An 18,510-nucleotide genomic window follows, 5' to 3' on the forward strand; every position below is an offset into this window, starting at 1 on the left:
CCATGAAAAACAGCCCCAGACCATTATTCCTCTTCCGTCAAACTTTACAGTTGGCAACATGCATTCGGGCACGTAGCGTTCTCCTGGCATCAGCCAAACCCAGATTTGTGCCAGATGGTGAAGCGTGGTGATTCACTCCAGAGAAAGAATTTCCACTGCTCCAGAGTCCAATGGCGGCGAGCTTTACACCACCCCAGCTGACGATTGGCATTGCACATGGTGATCTTAGGCTTGTGTGTGGCTGCTCGGCCATGGAAACCCATTTCATGAAGCTCCCGACGAACAGTTATCGTGCTGATGTTGTTTCCAGGGGCACTACTCTGTAGTGAGGTTGCCACCGAGGACAGTAGATTTTTACGTGCCACGGGCTTCAGCACTCGGCGGTCCCGTTCTATGAGCTTGTGTGGGCTACCACTTCACGGCTGAGCCGTTGTTGCTCCTAGACATTTCCACTTCACAATAACAGCACTTACAGTTGACGGGGGCAACTCTAGCAGGCCATAAATTTGATGAACTGTTAGAAAGGTGGCATCCTATGACGGGTTCCACATTGTAAGTCACTGAGCTCTTCAGTAAGGTCATTCTACTGCCAATGTTTGTCTGTGGAGATTGCAAGGCAGTGTGCTGGTGTTTTTCCCTCCCTCCCTCCCTCCCTCCCTCCCTCCCTCCCTCCCTCCCTCCCTCCCTCCCTCCCTCCCTCCCTCCCTCCCTCCCTCCCTCCCTCCCTCCCTCCCTCCCTCCCTCTCGTTCTCCATATTATTCCAACCAGTCTGTACTTAGAATGAGCAGGCTGATAAAGTGCTAATTCATTTAGCATCCCTGAGCTATGTGAAGAGTACACACATTTAATGAGCATACAGATAGACTAACTAATTTACGCCTGTGTGTGCGTGGAAGCACAAATCAGGACAGTGCCTGGTCCATTCAGAGAAGGTGTATTTGAGACTGAAAAGGAGAAGACTGAGAGAAGGGTTTAGTGCATGTGTTTGAGTAAGATTTATTTTTGGCTTACTGTACCTGTACCTGGAGCTCGTACCTGTTATTTTCAGAGTGGGGGGGGGGGGGGTAACCACTCAAACTATTTAAACCCAGAAACCACTTTTATACCCGATTTACTTTCAGCCCTTAGACATTCCCATGACCTGAATTAGACCCATTCTTCAGCCTTTACATTATATTAACTGCTGGAAATAACAGGGCAAAACATGCACACTAACTGGCACAACCAGTTTACCTGGTATGACTGGAATTGTATTGTATCTCTTTCCTTCCACTTGCTCTCTTTCCTCTTATCTCTACCGCTGTCACTTTCTCCCTCTATCTGTATATACAGTGGGGCAAAAAAGTATTGTCAGCCACCAATTGTGCAAGTTCTCCCACTTAAAAAGATGAGAGAGGCCTGTAATTTTCATCATAGGTACTCTTCAACTATGACAGACAAAATTAGAAGACAAAATAACTCACCCCGTGGGGTCAAAATGATCACAAGAACGGTGAGCAAAAATCCCAGAACAACACGGGGGGACCTAGTGAATGACCTGCAGAGAGCTGGGACCAAAGTAACAATGTAACATTTTGATCCCACGGGGTGAGATCTTGCGTGGAGCCCCAGATCGAGGGAGATTATCAGTGGTCTTGTATGTCTTCCATTTCCTAATAATTGCTCCCACAGTTGATTTCTTCAAACCAAGCTGCTTACCTATTGCAGATTCAGTCTTCCCAGCCTGGTGCAGGTCTACAATTTTGTTTCTGGTGTCCTTTGACAGCTCTTTGGTCTTGGCCATAGTGGAGTTTGGAGTGTGACTGTTTGAGGTTGTGGACAGGTGTCCTTTATACTGATAACATGTTCAAACAGGTGCCATTAATACAGGTAAAGAGTGGAGGACAGAGGAGCCTCTTAAAGAAGTTGTTACAGGTCTGTGAGAGCTAGAAATCTTGCTTGTTTGTAGGTGACCAAATATTATTTTCCACCATAATTTTCAAATAAATTCATTAAAAATCCTACAATGTGATTTTCTGGATTTTTTTACATTTATTTTGTCTGTCATAGTTGAAGTGTACCTATGATGAAAATTACAGGCCTCTCATCTTTTTAAGTGGGAGAACTTTCACAATTGGTGGCTGACTAAATACTTTTTGCCCCACTATATGTCTCCTCTCTCTCACTGTATCTGTATATGTCCTCTCTCTCACTGTATCTGTATATGTCCTCTCTCTCACTGTATCTGTATATGTCTCCTCTCTCTCACTGTATCTGTCTCCTCTCTCTCGCTAGTTTGGACACCAACACAGACTACCAAACGACGCCAAAACCCTCCTCCCCAAACACACAGATTTTATTCAAATGTTCTATTTGCATAATTCCTCATTTGCATAATTGATTTCCTAGGAAGCGCTTCTCTCCATGCGAGTCGGTGTGTGTGTTTGTGAGACCCAAAGGTCTCGTCCGCTCAGTCAGTCACACACACACACACACACACACACACACACACACACACACACACACAGACTCCCATTCTCTCAGTTCCCATTACATTTGGAATATTGAATTCGAGCTAACTAGCATATCTGTTTGCTATGGTACTGCCCCTTAGGTCACCAGATGCACCAGGTTGGCGACGGCTTGTGCCACGCTTAGATTACGGTTGAAACTCTCTCGGTTTGGCAGGGGGTGGGGTTGTGTTATCTATCAGGGGTGGCGGCAGGCTGTGAACAGCCACTCTAGCCCAATGGAAAAACACCACATCTTAGCCTATCTGATGGACACAGGGGTGTGGCTGTGTTGTGCCCAGACGGTTAGCCTGAGTTGAACTATAATGAGGTCTGTGTGTGTGTTTGGTCAAAATGATTTGAGGAAACAATGCACACAAACACACACTCGTTTGTATATGTAACTCAACAATGATTATGCTTGGGAGCATTTGTCTTTGAGCATCTGTTGAGAAGAAGTGGTAGAACGTAAGGTTTGAGTTGACTGCTTGTCCCTACAGGAACCAATGGACAAAACAATTGAATTTCTGAATGGCCATCAGACAATTTTTACAGGCCATTTGTGGAGCTTGATGGTGTGTAAATTCAAACCCCTTAAGTTGGTCTATGTGCGTGTGTCTCCGCTAACCCCTTATTCTTCCAAGCCACTAACACTCTGGCCCGCATCCCAAATGGCACACTATTCCCCATATCATGCACTACTTTTGACCAGAGCTCAGTGCACTATATAGGGAATATGGTGCCAGTTGGGACAAAGCCTCTGAGTGTTCTAAAGAGAGGGGGAGGCTCAAACACAAACAGATGGTGGGGCTGTAACCGCTTCACACTGCCTCTGTGAGCTCACCTCATTTAGCTCAATGGGACTTTTTATGGGCCGTGGCCATATTATATTAGCCTACCCTGCCATTCTACTTCATTTACTTCTATGACCCTGGGTCCAGTGTAAGGCCATCCTGCCATTCTACTTCATTTACTTCTATGACCCTGGGTCCAGCGGTGGAGTGCTGTTCAGTGTTTCCCAATTGCTGCTTCTATAGGATTCCCAGGACCTGTGCTCGTATTGTTCCAGTCCGGCACCAGTCTGACCTGACTCCACGAATGAAGAGCTCGGGACATTAGTTGACAAGTTGGATCAGCGTTGTTGGCGCTGGGCCGAGAGAAAATGTTCTGCGCCACTATTGGGTGCAGTTGCGGAGCAGGAGCAGTCCGAGTCGTCTTAAATGTGGCCGACCAATGATCAACTTGTATTTAAAGGGGTCAAAAATGCCGTAGAAGCATGTGTATGGTGTTACCAGCACGTAACATTTTCGAGCAAGGGTCTCCATGCCGACAATGTTTCTGGAGAGCGACTCGAGGTGAAGGCGTTTGTTCCGGCCCAGCCGCAATACACCTGATTACAACTTGTCAAGGTACAGGCTGAAGGTCCGATACAAAATAGCCCGAGCTAGATGTTCCGATGCACGTTCTTTAAAGAGCTGGTGGCGAGTGGTGTAGTTGTTGTACCCCGACAGATATTGTAACAAAGCCAGACGACTGTATCTCCTGAAACCGACAACCCCTTCCTCTACCACATCACGAATGTGAACACTTTAACGTCTTACCCTCCCCTGACCTTTCCAGGTCCTCCTCTGTGCGAACCTCACCTCCCTCTTTAATCTCAGCGTCCGTGTGTCTCGCTCAGCGCTCATCCTGTACATCGAGACTTAATAATTAGCCTCACGTGGGTTTCTGTCCGGTGAAGAATGGCCTTTTTTTGTGAGATTACACGATGTTCTTTCTATTTATTAACCCTCCCCATCCCTCTGTCCTCCTCATCTCTGTACTGTCTATTTAATCTTGAGCAATGGCACGGCGCTCGTGTTTTAACCCCGTTTGGTTTCATGGCAGGCGAACGCCAGCTCGCCGACGGCAGCAGCCTGACTCGTTTAATCACTGCACTAACCTTGTGTGTTCTGCTTTTCTCCCCCCTTTCTTTCCGTTTGTCTTTCTTTCTCCGATCTCGCTACCTGCTCTCTCTCTCTCTCTCTCTCTCACTGTATCCGCCGTCTCGCCCTGCTCCTCTCTTCCCTCTCGCTCTCTCTCAACTCCCCTTCGTCCCCTCGCTCTCTTTCTCTCATCCCCCCCCCCTGCCCTCCCCCTCTCTTCCGCTCTCTCTCTCCCAGACAGCAGAAGTGGATGCTTGGGTAAGCAGGAGCGGCTGCTCACTGTTAATCTTACTTTCCTCTTTCCCTCCATTCAAATGTCATGTTTTCATTGTGCATTAAAAGCAAGGCTCTGAGCATGCCGCTGCCCCCCCCCCCCCCTCCGCCGCCGCCGCCTCCTCACCAACAACACTTTGGGAGGTATTCAGCTAGAAAATTGCACATCATCTGCTGCTGCTGGGCTGTGGTGATTCCCCCCCCCCCCCACCACCAGCCTCACTCACAACAGACAGCAGCTGGAGTCGAAGAGAGAGAAAGTAAGGGGCGGAGGTTGTGTGTGTTGGGGGGGGGGGTGATTACATTGGATGTAATATAGGCGTGTATGTAGGGGGTGAGATGTGCGCTGCTCTGCACTTGTGAAGAGAAGGTGCCGTAACACGAGAATGCGTCATCGATCTCCAAAAGGTAAATGTCACCGCACCATATTGCACATACAGCAACCGACCATCAGTCAACATTTATGTCATTACATGAAAATGTGCAGGCTGCACTAAAGCACGACAAACACACACGACCTGTATCCCCATGGACGGTTGAATGAGCATCTTCCTCTTGTGTTTCTTGCCCACCACCGTGGTGCCTCAATCTGAACGCTATGGTCTTGTGTCTACTCTGGAAATCCATCCCCAGTCCAATCCACCCTCCACTTCTATTGTCATTTGAATAAGAACGATTCCCTTCTTCTCAGCATGATTTGGCAGAAGAAGGGCATGCCGTGCTATGATGTTGTCATCTTCCTCCTATTCTGGAATATGGATCCTGGACGAAGTCCTGTTCGTACTGTATACATGCCCAGCCTTTGTATTTAGGCAGGCCATGATTTAGAGACTGACAGCTTTGTGAAGGACACATTCTATGTTCGTAATGGGATACCCAATGAGCATATACTTCCTTTCATCACCTTATAATGTATTCTAAGACTTGATGTAAGGATTCATAACACCTCATAGCTACTTATATAGCTACTTATAGACTACATAGCTACTTATAGACTACTTATAGATTAGACAGATGCATTAGACAGACGGCTCGTAGAAAGTTAGAATGACGTCTTCACACAGCCGCCCTTCTGCCTAGGCTGTGCTTATAATGCTTCGTAAAGGCCTTGACTCATGTTCATTGACCATTTCTTCTCTCTCTCTCTCCGCAGCTCTGCTCCATCTTTCCATCGCCTCGTGGGCTTGCCTGTTTGTCTGACCTAAACGGTACCGCTTCACTTAAAGCTCTCTTGACGCCAAGTCGAGTTCAGCAATGCAATTCAACAGCTGAACTCGCCAAACGGCAATTGATAGCAGTGTCAGCTGACATAGCTTCTATTTGGAATAACGATATACAACGGCACGCAGTTGGATAGCGGACTGCTTATTAGCCGACATCTGACACGGTGCATCAGGAAAGGATGTTGTGTGAATGTACCGCTGGCAGCTTTGACTTCCTGTCACTGACCTTATGTCAGCTATAGATTGTATGGAGTGGGGGGGGTTTAAGTGAAGTGCTACGAGCTTTGACATTTCTTCTTGTTGTTTTGCATGCTGCCAAGCCTTTGCCAGGCTGTGGTCTCCGCCTCAGTTTGTGCTCCAGCTTTGCCACAGTGGGCTCTAAAGCTTGAGGGCCTCCACCTCATAACCCGCTGCCTCTATCTGCTTCCTGCTGCTGCCGCCACTGCCTTGACGCTGCCTTGACGCTGCGATGTATCAGGAAGCAGGGTCTCCGCAGACAGGCAGTCACACAGCAGTCACACACACAGCCACTCCAGTGTGGTCTCGTAAGTTACAGAGGAGATCAGACCCGACTCTCAAAAAGTGTCGAGGTGTAGGCTAACACTTTTTTTTTTTTTTTTTTTTTTTTTGGATAGTTCCCCGTAGATGGTTTATATTGTGTTCGGCATACCGTCGACAAAGTATTAAACTAACGATTCACTAACCTTCTCCTCGACCTAAACCCATTCCCAGCCCTACCCCCAACCACCTGTAGAAAAGGAATACAACCTTGTACATCGTCCCGTTGCGATACATTCCATTAGTGCCATTGATAACAATGATGCTTGAGATGATGTCTTAAACACTTTTCAGTGACCGCTTCAGGTTCTGTTTGAAATGTAAAAAAATAACAAGGTCTTATTCAAATTCCGTTGAATCTGCCAGACGCTCACCAGCTGTTTTAAGAGGAGCCACCACCTACTGAAGTCCGTCCACCGTGTTCATACCTCCCGCCTCTCTGTCCTTTTCAGGCCAAGCAGCTGGAAAAGAAAGAGGCTGAACTGCAACACCTGGCGGCCTTCTACAAGGAACAGCTACACATCTTGGAGAAGAAGGTAAGGACGACACTGCAAAGTGTATATATAGGAGTGGAGGGGAGTTCTACAGATGTGTGCTCATGAAAACAAATGCAATCAAGCTCTCTTTTTAAAATCGCGGCACATTTACAGTAGAAGCAACACAACAAAAGAGAACAATAGAAAAAATGTAAAGCACAAAGGATGTCTAATATGAGGTCCATCTAACATATTGCAAACGTATTGATTTTGGCACTTAATGAACCAGGCGAATCGTATAGGACCGGGATGAGCAACTCCCTGTCCTTTGGGGCCTGAGCATCTGCTGGTTTTATTTCATGCCTGGCATTTCTTTGGCACACTGATGTCCAATAATTGCTCACGGAGTGCACAGCAGTTAGTTTGAAATGAATTGAATGTTTTTCTATGTGTTCAGAAATACAGCTTGTATTGGTAGAGTAGCACTTGAAAACGTTCTCAACAAGCGTGGTCTCTGAAAGAGGACTTAGTGGCTAATCAAATGGACCTGACTTTGGTTACTCTGCAGGATCTTGTAAAACAGTTGTCATAAAACACAACACAAAAGTGCTTTTGAGCTTTTAAGAAATAAGGACCTCAGTTCGCGCTCTTCCGTTTTTGTTTATTTTCTTCCCTCGGCACTAATGTATCCGTGATATTTTCCCCCAACGTAAAAGTGACTTTTGAAGTGTCTTGTTAAATGTTGCCTGCACTTACATGGCTTAGAGTGAAACGAGGTGGTAGTTTAATATCAATAGCGCACTGGTGAAACTGTACAAAATCCCTGCACGAAACAGATCTTCACTCTTCGGCACTAATAACTGACCTAACCTGATTAAACATTTGCCCGAGGCTAAACTACTTGCTAAACAAACACACACACACACCCTTAAATAAAGAAATCTATATATGAAAGAAGACATGGTTTTTGGACACTGCAATGATTTATGTATTGCTTTCATTATCATTAGTTTTGTTTCCAATAAGAATTTTGTTCTCGACTTCAGAAGTTTAGCTTGGTATTATTGGCACAAAAGTAGCACCATATAATAACAATATTAGTCCATGAAATGTGTTTTTAAAGCAGCTATCCTTAATTGAAACATTAGCAAAGTGACTCCCCTGCCACAGTTTTAGTAAAAAGCTGAGGGATGGGGCTGTTACCATCCATGATATCAAAATGATGGTTTTAACCGTGTTTTTAGGCTATACAGTGTTTGTTTACGTTTGCTTTGTTTACAAACATTGAATTTAACATTTACTCCAATTTTTTTTTTTGTGGAAGTGCAAGTTCACATGTCAAAAACAATCATGTAAACATGGAATTTTCAGTTTTTCTTTGTGAAACATTTTCATCTGAAAATATCACTTTCACATGGAATATTTTATGTTTATCTTTTTATAATTGCAGGGTTTTTCTTTATTTTGACTGTTTCCTACATTGTAGAATGACAGTGAAGACATCAAAACTACGAAATAACACCTATGGAATCATGTAGTAACCACAAAAGTATTAGACAAATCAAAATATATTTGAGATTCTTAAAAGTAGCCACCCGTTGCCTTGATGGCAGCTTTGCTCAGTCTTGGCACTGTAAAAAATGTAGAAAAACCCTTGAATGAGTAGCTATGTCCAAACTTTTGACTGGTACTGTATATTTTTTTTCTTTAAAACAACAACAGTACAAATGGCTGCTCCCATCTGGAATTGCATGTGAGTTTTCACATAGGAAACTGCAAATGAAGAGTTTTAAATGTAGTTGTTTTACCACAGATTTTTAGGATGCACACACATGTATATCATGTGCTTTTGCCTGTACTTTTTTGTTGTATGAATTTGAATTTTCCCTGGTCACATGAACACCGTTTCCCTGGTCACATGAACACCACCGTTTCCCTGGTCACATGAACACCACCGTTTCCCTGGTCACATGAACACCACCGTTTCCCTGGTCACATGAACACCACCGTTTCCCTGGTCACATGAACACCACCGTTTCCCTGGTCACATGAACACCGTCTCCCTGGTCACATGAACACCGTCTCCCTGGTCACATGAACACCGTCTCCCTGGTCACATGAACACCGTCTCCCTGGTCACATGAACACCGTCTCCCTGGTCACATGAACACCGTCTCCCTGGTCACATGAACACCGTCTCCCTGGTCACATGAACACCGTCTCCCTGGTCACATGAACACCGTCTCCCTGGTCACATGAACACCGTCTCCCTGGTCACATGAACACCGTCTCCCTGGTCACATGAACACCGTCTCCCTGGTCACATGAACACCGTCTCCCTGGTCACATGAACACCGTCTCCCTGGTCACATGAACACCGTCTCCCTGGTCACATGAACACCGTCTCCCTGGTCACATGAACACCATTATGACATCGCCTGCATGGATCTAGTGCATAACAAGGAAATCAGCATGGTTTTCTATGTCAACCATCAATATCATTCTACAACATTCTAGAGACCGAGCCAAGATTCTCCTCATAAACAATCCCACCTGCTGTAAAGATGCATTGTTTTGAGACACCTTGGATATCGTTCTATCGCCAAATGTCACGTCACTATGACTTTGGCTACTCTGACTGTCTGATAAGGAAAGGTCCAACTCGGCTGGCTACAGCTGTGTGTCTGACTTTGACTGATGTCAGATGACCAGTCACAAGAGTCGAGAGAGATGGGCCAATGTGACTTTGAAAAGGAGTCAAATTCGACTGCTATCAGTCTGACTACGAGTGTGACTGTGTGTGACTGTCACTGAGCCCAAAGACCAGTCCGAAGAGTCCAGAAAGGTGAGCCTCATCATAGAACCCACACCCTCCCAGCCATCCTCTGCGGATCCCTTTGGCCAAGAGGCCATCTCTTTATTATCTCTGACAACACTACTTGGATTAAGATGGAAGATGAAATGCATGTCTAAGGGTGTGCGCGCACACACACACACACACCTTCATATCCTTGTATCCGCTTGGCGTACAAACACGTACACACTGCAATATTAACCGTCTTCTAGCCATTGTCATGCCCCCCCCCCCCCCCCCCGCCGCCGTCTTTGCCTTGGCTGAAGGACCATAAGCATGCCTGTGGATGAGGAGGAGGTATGGAGAGAAAGGGAGAGTGAAGTATAGAGCGATTTGGATATTGTTCGTTAAAAAGAGTGTATTTTGCGCCGGTGTTCACACTTCTTCCCCCAGCAACTCCCGCTGCTTCATTTTCTCCCCCTCTTTTATTTATTTCCTTTGTTGTCATTCTTTCTTCCCTCCCTCCATCATACACCCCTCTTTCTTTATCTCCCTACTTGCATTGTATTATATTGTACCTGCCTTGGTGGAAATTGCTTACCACTAAGATGAGAAGAATATAGTTCCTGGTTCTGAATGCTTGCTGCTTTCATAAGCGAGTCACTTGACTCCGACGCAAGGCACCGTTTTCTCACAGTCAGTAGCATTTCTAGCGCGAGTCTCTCAATCAACTCAGTCAAAGACACTGCGTGGCGCATAGCTTGTTCCAGCAAGGCTTCTAGCACATCTCAAAGAGCTGTAGCTAACCAAACCTTTTGTCCACGTGGGAATGACAGGCAATGCGTTAACCTTAGAGGAACCCAACAGCCATTCTCTCCCTCATTGGCTTTCTATTGATTTCCACATGCATTCAAACAACAACAATCAGACAGCACTTGCCACAGACGCATACACCTGCACAGGCTTGATGTCTTGATCAAGTCAGTCTCTCCAGTGACAAGGCCGAGCCACACACACAGATTAGTGGAGAAATCCTACAGCTAATTGCTGTCTGATCTTCCTGAATCAATATTTGACTCTGGCTTAACTCGGGGCTTCTGATCGTTTGATAAGGTGTGTGTGTGTGTGTGTGTGTGTGTTGAATCCCCGTTAGAGGGACACTCACTCTCTTTTTCTCCTCGCTCTCTCTCTACCTACCTATGCTTACTAATCGGTCCTCAGTTTCCATGTATCTTTGAGAAGTCGTCGCTGTGTGAAAACATATCTGTAAACAAGTAATCTTTTTAAAATGCAACTTTTTGTAATCCCCCTTCCTTTCCATTTGTCGAATTCCACCACTAAAAATAATCCCTCTGCCTTTCAAACTTAAAGCGTGAAACCCCCCCCCCCCCACACACAAAAATCCTGACATCAGCTCATCGCCATGCCGTGCACGCACACACACACACACACACACATACAAACATGCCCATCAACATGCTTACAGTCACACAGGTACACACTGTACACATACTGTGCGATAATCCCTAAACAAGGCCCCCCCCCTTTTTCTCCATCCCTCTCTTTCTCCGTTGCTCATTCCCACCATTAAGGGTAATCCTTCTCCTCTCCCTCCTTCCTTCCTTTTGTTGAAAATGGCTGCCAAGAGCTTGGATCGTGCTTCAGACAAGTGTTGTATCTTCGCCATCATCCATACTCTACCAACTGAGCCACGTTACTGTTGTGTATAACCAGCCACACACACACACACACACACACCCATTCTCTCAGTTCCCATTACACCTCTCCTTCCTCCATCTCTTCTTCCTCCATCCCTCCGTCAGTAGGGACTGTGGTGTGAACATCATCTGACCAGAGAGAGGTGTCGGTTTCTGGAACACCTCATCATACTTTCCTCCAATGTCTCCATCACTTTATCCTTTAACTCTCCATTCATCCAGCCCTGTGGATTGAAGCTGGTGGAGTCGTGTGTGTGTGTGTGTGTGTGTGTGTGTGTGTGTGTACGTGTGTCTGGAGGCTGGTCTATGAGCCAGATGTGGGATTAGAAGTTGGCTGTCTGTAAACCCTTTCACCTTCCCATCTGTGCCAACACACACACACACACACTGGTCGCCCTTCTCTCTCCACCTCATATAGCCTCTGTCTTCTGCACCTCTTGGGACAAAGCACCAGCCCCAGTGGGTCTCCTTTCATGTCGTTAAGTTCACAAGCCTGGCTACTTTCCCTTTAATGTCATCCACCAAGCATTCCCATTGAGCTCTTGGCACTAACTAGCTCTAAGTTGCTAGTGTCTGTATTGAGGCTAACGCTCCCTCGTTCATGCCCGTTGAATCCCCCCCCCCGGAGAAGTGACATTTCAGCCCAGTCCAGATGCACCGTCAATGGGCAGATTTAGAGACTACAGTGGCCAAATCCTCCACGGTTAATCCTATACCGTGCAGCTCCTCAACCTGATCATTGGCAGTACTACTTGGGATTCTACCCAAATGGAACCCTCTTGCATAGTGCACTACGGACAAACCCAATGTGCTCTGGTCAAAAGTAGTGCATTACTTAGGGGATAGGGTGCCATTTTGGGACAGTACCATTGCGTCATTCATCCACCTTGGGAGACGTGATATTCTTCACACTTAACCATGGCAGCAAAGCAGGAGGACACTGGAGTGAAGTCAAATGGATTATAGACTGCGGATTTAGGGATGAACTCCTGCTGGGCAGATGATGGTGTGCTCTATTTCATCTGACAACCACCTACCTTTGTCTCTACAATGGTATTGAAGAACTTTCTTAACTTGGGCAAATGTATTTAGAGAGAATCTCGTCTTGGCGATCTTGAGGTTCAACTCTGTCATATGGGAAGGAGAGCGAGAGAGACATTTTTAGATCTTAGCGACTGGTATTAGGAGGGATTACTTTCTAGACGACACGTTATCCTGACTATAAGGAATAGGGATCAGAGTAACCCATCCATTGGTAGTGGATAAGAAGAGGATAAAGGAGTTCTCCCCCCCCATAAAAGCCCCATATAAATCCAATCCATTATCAGTGTGTGGAATAATGTGAAAATGACTGTGGGAATAGGTGGGTGGGATTGTAGAGGAGGTTCATGTTTGATCCCATCTCTTTTCCCGCTTACTAACTTCAATTATCCTCTTCCCTATCTCTCTACCCATTGGGAATATCGGGGATAATTAAGGAAAATGACTAGGGAGTCGGGACCATGGTTATTGGGTTTAAATAGTGATTACTGCATGGAACAATGAAGTGGAAGTCTATGGGGTGCATGTGGTGTGTGTGTGTGTGTGTGTGAGAGAGAGAGAGAGAGAGAGAGAAAAAGAAGAATGGATGAGGTTTGAGTGGTGCACTTATTTTATTGTACCGTCACTGGCATACGCAGTACGTTACACAACTACGCTGAATCTCGAAGGTGAACGGGTTTGGACTGACTCGGGAAGAGTCATGCCGAAGCCCAGTTCGACTGTCAATCGAAGCAAGTTCTTTACTTCGCTCCGCGTTTCTTTTTTTTTTACAGGACCTGACATGATGGTCACCGATTAGAGCAGAATAGAGTAGATAAACCTAGTACATGCCCTCTTAAGTACAAGTCTCTCTTTATGATGTAATTGCTGTTTAAATGCCACCTCTGCACACATTAAGTCAAACTTTACGGCGATCCACAAGAACGTCAATGATCAGATTTGTTAGTGACACTGTTCGGTCGAAAGTCGTCCCCCCCCCCCCATTTTAATGAGTTTGACATTTTAAGATGTGTTTAGCTTAGCGGGCTTATCAGAGCTCGCAAATCAATAGAACAGTCGTAACCCAAGACAGGTACTTGTACAGATGTTACCGGATAATTGGTCTAACTCAACTACTCTGTCATCTCTCATTTTTGTGTGTTTTGTCCCAGAATCTCGACTACTACCAGCAGACGTCTGAGCAGTACAACGAGGCAGCCGACAAGGCCGAGGCCCATATCAAGTAAGTAGCTTATTTTGAGAACTGACTGAAATGGGTGTCATTTCATTTGTTATTGCTGTTAATCAGTCACACCGCAAGGAGAATGGGCTCAACAAATGAATATGCCGTGCTATTGCAGCCATGGAGCGATACTAGTGACATTTAGAGAATGCTAAGTGGGCTAATTCCTGCTGTTCGTCATGTATTACCATAGAAACATATACACATGTCATTCTTATTTCACCTCAGGTATGTGAAGTCTTGCCACCCTTTAAAAAATATATATTTTAAAGGCTACTTCTGATCTGCTTTGTTCAAGACCATTGGTGGTCGTTATTGGTAGACGGTCATTAATATGAAATATTTACTTAGAAAAGGGAGAGTGATGGGGATTTGAAGGAACAGTCGTGCTTTTCAGAAACCGCCACCTGTTTAAAAAAAAAACTAAAAAAAACAGGACATTTTTATTCTGCCAGTGATTGCCACCACGCTGGCACTGTCGGTATCTAGATACTACCAGTGTATGCAGCACCAGTCATTATTTTCCTTGAAAAGAGAAGGAATCGGAATAACCAGAATGCTTTTCTTTTCACTTCTGGCTAGGAGTGCTGATTCTCAAAAATATGCCAAAAGCTGCATAATACCTTCGGCTTGCTTCTCTCCTCTGTGATTTCTTCAGGCTTTTTTAAGTCGTAATCTTTCCTTTTATAAGTTCCATTTCCAAAACCTATGTCTCAGCCCCTCACCCATCTTGCCACCCATATTCACCTACTTCTCCCAAACTTAGTCTTCCCCCAAATGACATAAATTCATTCATTTCCAATATGTTTATCTTCGATGAGCCATTTCAGTTCCTGGAATAGAATCCTCCCTCGTAGAATCCCCCCCTGCCTACTCATTTCACTTGGCATGTCCCTGCCGTGGTTTGTCAAATTGCTCGTAGTTGATTTTAGTCTTTTTGTTTCTTTTTGTTTCTTTTTTTTCTTTTTTGCTGTTTGTATTTCAAATGACATGTCACTCCATTTTGATGAATTTTCAAACATTTCTTTGGTTGATTAAGTTAAAGTAAAATTGCGGTCATAAGTAATTTTGATAGTGTGCTGGTGTGATCCCAATATCAGCTCGTGATATGGTTTTCAAAATTGCACAGCGTGATAGACTTTTGGGAACATGGTTTAACATCAGCCATAGTTGACAGCATAGCGCAGGAGTGCCACATTGACAGCATAGCGCAGGAGCCTCACCAGAGCCACATTGACAGCATAGCGCAGGAGCCTCACCAGAGCCACATTGACAGCATAGCGCAGGAGCCTCACCAGAGCCACATTGACAGCATAGCGCAGGAGCCTCACCAGAGCCACATTGACAGCATAGCGCAGGAGCCTCACCAGAGCCACATTGACAGCATAGCGCAGGAGCCTCACCAGAGCCACATTGACAGCAACAACTCAACAATCAGCTGTTTGATACTTGACGTGCGGGCTGCCCGGGCTGTGGGCCTATATGCGCTTGTGATGTGCTAAAACACAATCCACCGCATTTTTTTTTAAAGAAGCTATTGATCCTCTGTGGCTCGATAATGCTCTCTGATGTAGTCGTTTTTTAATGATTTCATTTATTTCTGTACAGACGGGAGTAATTATTTAATTTTGCAAATGTGTTTCAATTTATCTACATCACTTCCAGTACCCCGTCCCGAGACTATTTTCTTCCATGCACTGTGCTCTCCCCTGTGCTCTCCCCAAGGCCAAATAATCAACCATACTTATTATTAATTCAATGGGTTGTGTTCAGTAACCCCATATGAGGTTAGATAATCTATCAGCAAGTAGCCAACAATTGCAAGAGAATAATGGTTTTAGCTATATTGTTGTAGAAACTATGTAGCCCCTATGACCTTTTTAACCATTGTAGCAAATGGTTAACCATCTATTCAAATGGTTAACCATCTATTCAAATGACTTGAATAGCCTATGGGAGAGGTGTGTATTGGCATCAGTAGGCTATGTGCCTGAAATGCATCAGGGAAGTTCAGGAAAACCTCATGTATGGCTATATAGGCATAATTGTGTGTGTAGATAAGATTTGCATTGCTTTAAATTGCTTTAAACTGATGACCATGAGCACCCACCTCAACTTCGCTAACATTTCCCAGCCTGATTGTAACCAAATGTCTGAACGGAGTTCAGTGAAAACTAAAATGGGACATTGATTTTATTAAGATGAGTTCCCATGCTTGTATCAAAGCAGCGAAATGGCGCTGTCCCACACGTGACCACACGGCAATTGTTTTACATGTATTCTAACAGTTGGTAGACTTTTCACCTAACCACGGCTCTATGAACTAAGGTGAGGCTCCTGCACTATGAACTAAGCGGCGCATTCAGTTGACAATAAAAAAATAAAAAATGTACACCATCGCAAAGGATTCAGGGCTGACCCAAAGTTTTAAACATCCCAGAAAGTCCGGTCCAGGTGATGTCCCTTGCAAAGATACTGACACACATTCGCTCCTCGTCTCCAGATGCCCACGTGGAACGAGTCTTAACCTATAGTACATCATATTCACTTTGGGCTGAGAATTTGTGTAAGAGGATTCGTGAAAGTCGCTAAAAGTCGTCCCATGACCTAGTAGCTGTAATGGGATCCTGCGCCAGTCTAAATGGTTTTAGCACTGTTGACCCTTCCTCACACAATACCTCCATCCACTAATGTTTCAGCTTTATGAGGAAGACGATGATCAGGAGTAGCAGAAATTGACACCAGATAATGTCACTACCAAGTCCACACCTAATAAAGGGGAATACAGGGAGAGAGAGGGATGGAGAAGCACATTTTTTTTTTTTAAAGACCAGAGAAGAAAAAGGAAGAGCAATTCAAACGACGAGAGACGCACGGCGAGAGAGTGCGTCGGGGAGATCTGGAACGCAATGCGCTCACGCACAACTGTTTTAGATCTCAACTTAGCCACAACCCCTAGGCTCCGAAGCTGTAGTCTAGGCCACTGCGAATTCGGCTCCACTTTCACTCTTCAGAAAATTCACTGTGCTGTTTTTGAAGACCTTAAATCCATGACAGCACACATTAATAACTTTGCTCTCTCCTCTCATGCGCAGAGAATAATAAATGCTACACCATTATCATCCCTTCCCTTCTTATTACTTTCTTCTTTCTTTATATTACTTTGTTCCCCACATAGTCTCGGCAACGGCTCGCAAGTCATGCTTTCTTCATAAAGCCCCGATTCTGAGAAAGAGGCTGAAAATAATGGGAAGCTTTAATGATTAGAGCGTAATTCTCTCTCCGCGATATGCTTACAGATGCAAACCATGACGGGCAGGAGCAATTGGAATGTGTTTTTCCCTCAAAAACGTGGCTAACAAAGTAGCACGGCTAATGTTTTTCTAATAAGACCTCACCTTTAATTTCACTCAAACAAGGCAGTTGTAGCAGATTAGAAAAGGCAATTTTCTGCTTCAGATTCCTTTATTAACACGACCGTCCTGTTATAAAGCTGTCCTTTGCAGCCAATGCAGTGAATTCTAAAGAAAGACCAAGAGTTTCTTATCTCTTATCTCATTTTGACCTTATCCTGATGGGTGACTGGAACAAAATGGCCGCCACCTGTAGCTGTGCAAAACCGGAAATATAGAGTGATTGGTTTGATTTGGGTCTGTGTAGGCAACATGTTTCTAGAACTTGATTGGAGTTCACCTGTGGTCAATTTAAATTGATTGGACATGATTTGGAAAGGCTCACACTTGTCTATATAAGGTTCCACAGTGCCATGAGGTCGAAGGAATTGTCCGTAGAGCTCAGAGAAAATATTGTGTCGAGGCACAGATCTGGGGAGGGGTACTGAAACAATCTGCAGCATTGAAGCTCCCCAATACCACTGTGGACTCCATTCTTAAATTTAAGAAGTTTGGAACCACCAAGACTCTTCCTAGAGCTGGCTGGCAAAGCTGAGCAATCGTGGGAGAAGAACCCAATGATCACTTTGACAGAGCTCTAGAGTTCCTCTGTGGAGATGGTTGTCCTTCTGGAAGGTTCTCCCATCTTTGCAGCACTCCACCAATCAGGCCTTTTATGGTAGAGACGGAACCCACTCCTCAGTAAAATACACATACATGACAGCTTGCTTGGAGTTTGCCAAAAGGCACCTACAGACTCTGACCATGAGTAACAAGATGTTTTGGTCTGATGAAACCAGGATTGAACTCTTTGGCCTGAATGCCAAGTGTCACGTCTGGAGGAAACCTGGCAGCATCCTCCTGTGGAGATGTTTTTCAGCGGCAGGAACTGGGAGACTAGTCAGGATTGAGGCAAAGATGAACGGAGTAAAGTACAGAGAGATCCTTGATGAAAACCTGCTCCAGAGCACTCAGGACCTCAGACTGGGACAAAGGTTTATGTTCCAACTGGTCAACGACCCTAATCACACAGCCAAGACAACGCAGGAGTGGCTTCGGGGCAAGTCTCTGAATGTCCTTGAGTGGTCCAGTCAGAGCCCGGACTTGAACTCGATCGAACATCAATCGAGAGACCTGAAAATAGCTGCGCAGCAGCGCTCCCCATCCAACCTGACAGAGCTTGAGAGAAACTCCCCAAATACAGGTGTGCCAAGCTTGTAGCAACATACCCAAGGAGACACGAGGCTGTAATTGCTGCCAAAGGTACTTCAACAAAGTACTGAGTAAAGGGTCTGAATTCTTATGTAAATGTGATATTTCAGTGTTTTTTACTTCATATACATTCGCAAAATGTCAAATTGTTTTTGCTTCGTCATTATGGGCTATTCTGTGTAGATT

The 18,510-nt window shown here is 45.1% G+C and overlaps 1 protein-coding gene across 2 annotated transcripts in view; it reads left to right on the forward strand.

Moving 5' to 3' along the window:
- chchd6b (coiled-coil-helix-coiled-coil-helix domain containing 6b) overlaps positions 1-18,510 on the forward strand; it is a 61,277-nt gene that overhangs the window by 12,898 nt on the left and 29,869 nt on the right. The window contains exons 5-7 of one of the 2 annotated variants that reach the window (XM_064965613.1): positions 4,653-4,673; positions 6,922-7,005; positions 13,650-13,720. In XM_064965613.1, coding sequence (XP_064821685.1) covers positions 4,653-4,673; positions 6,922-7,005; positions 13,650-13,720 — 176 coding nt within the window. The remainder of the gene's footprint in view (positions 1-4,652; positions 4,674-6,921; positions 7,006-13,649; positions 13,721-18,510) is intronic. The other variant, XM_064965614.1, reaches the window with a different exon arrangement.

Source organism: Oncorhynchus masou, chromosome 5 (assembly GCF_036934945.1).
Source record: "Oncorhynchus masou masou isolate Uvic2021 chromosome 5, UVic_Omas_1.1, whole genome shotgun sequence".
In the NCBI taxonomy this organism is placed as follows: Eukaryota; Metazoa; Chordata; class Actinopteri; order Salmoniformes; family Salmonidae; genus Oncorhynchus; species Oncorhynchus masou.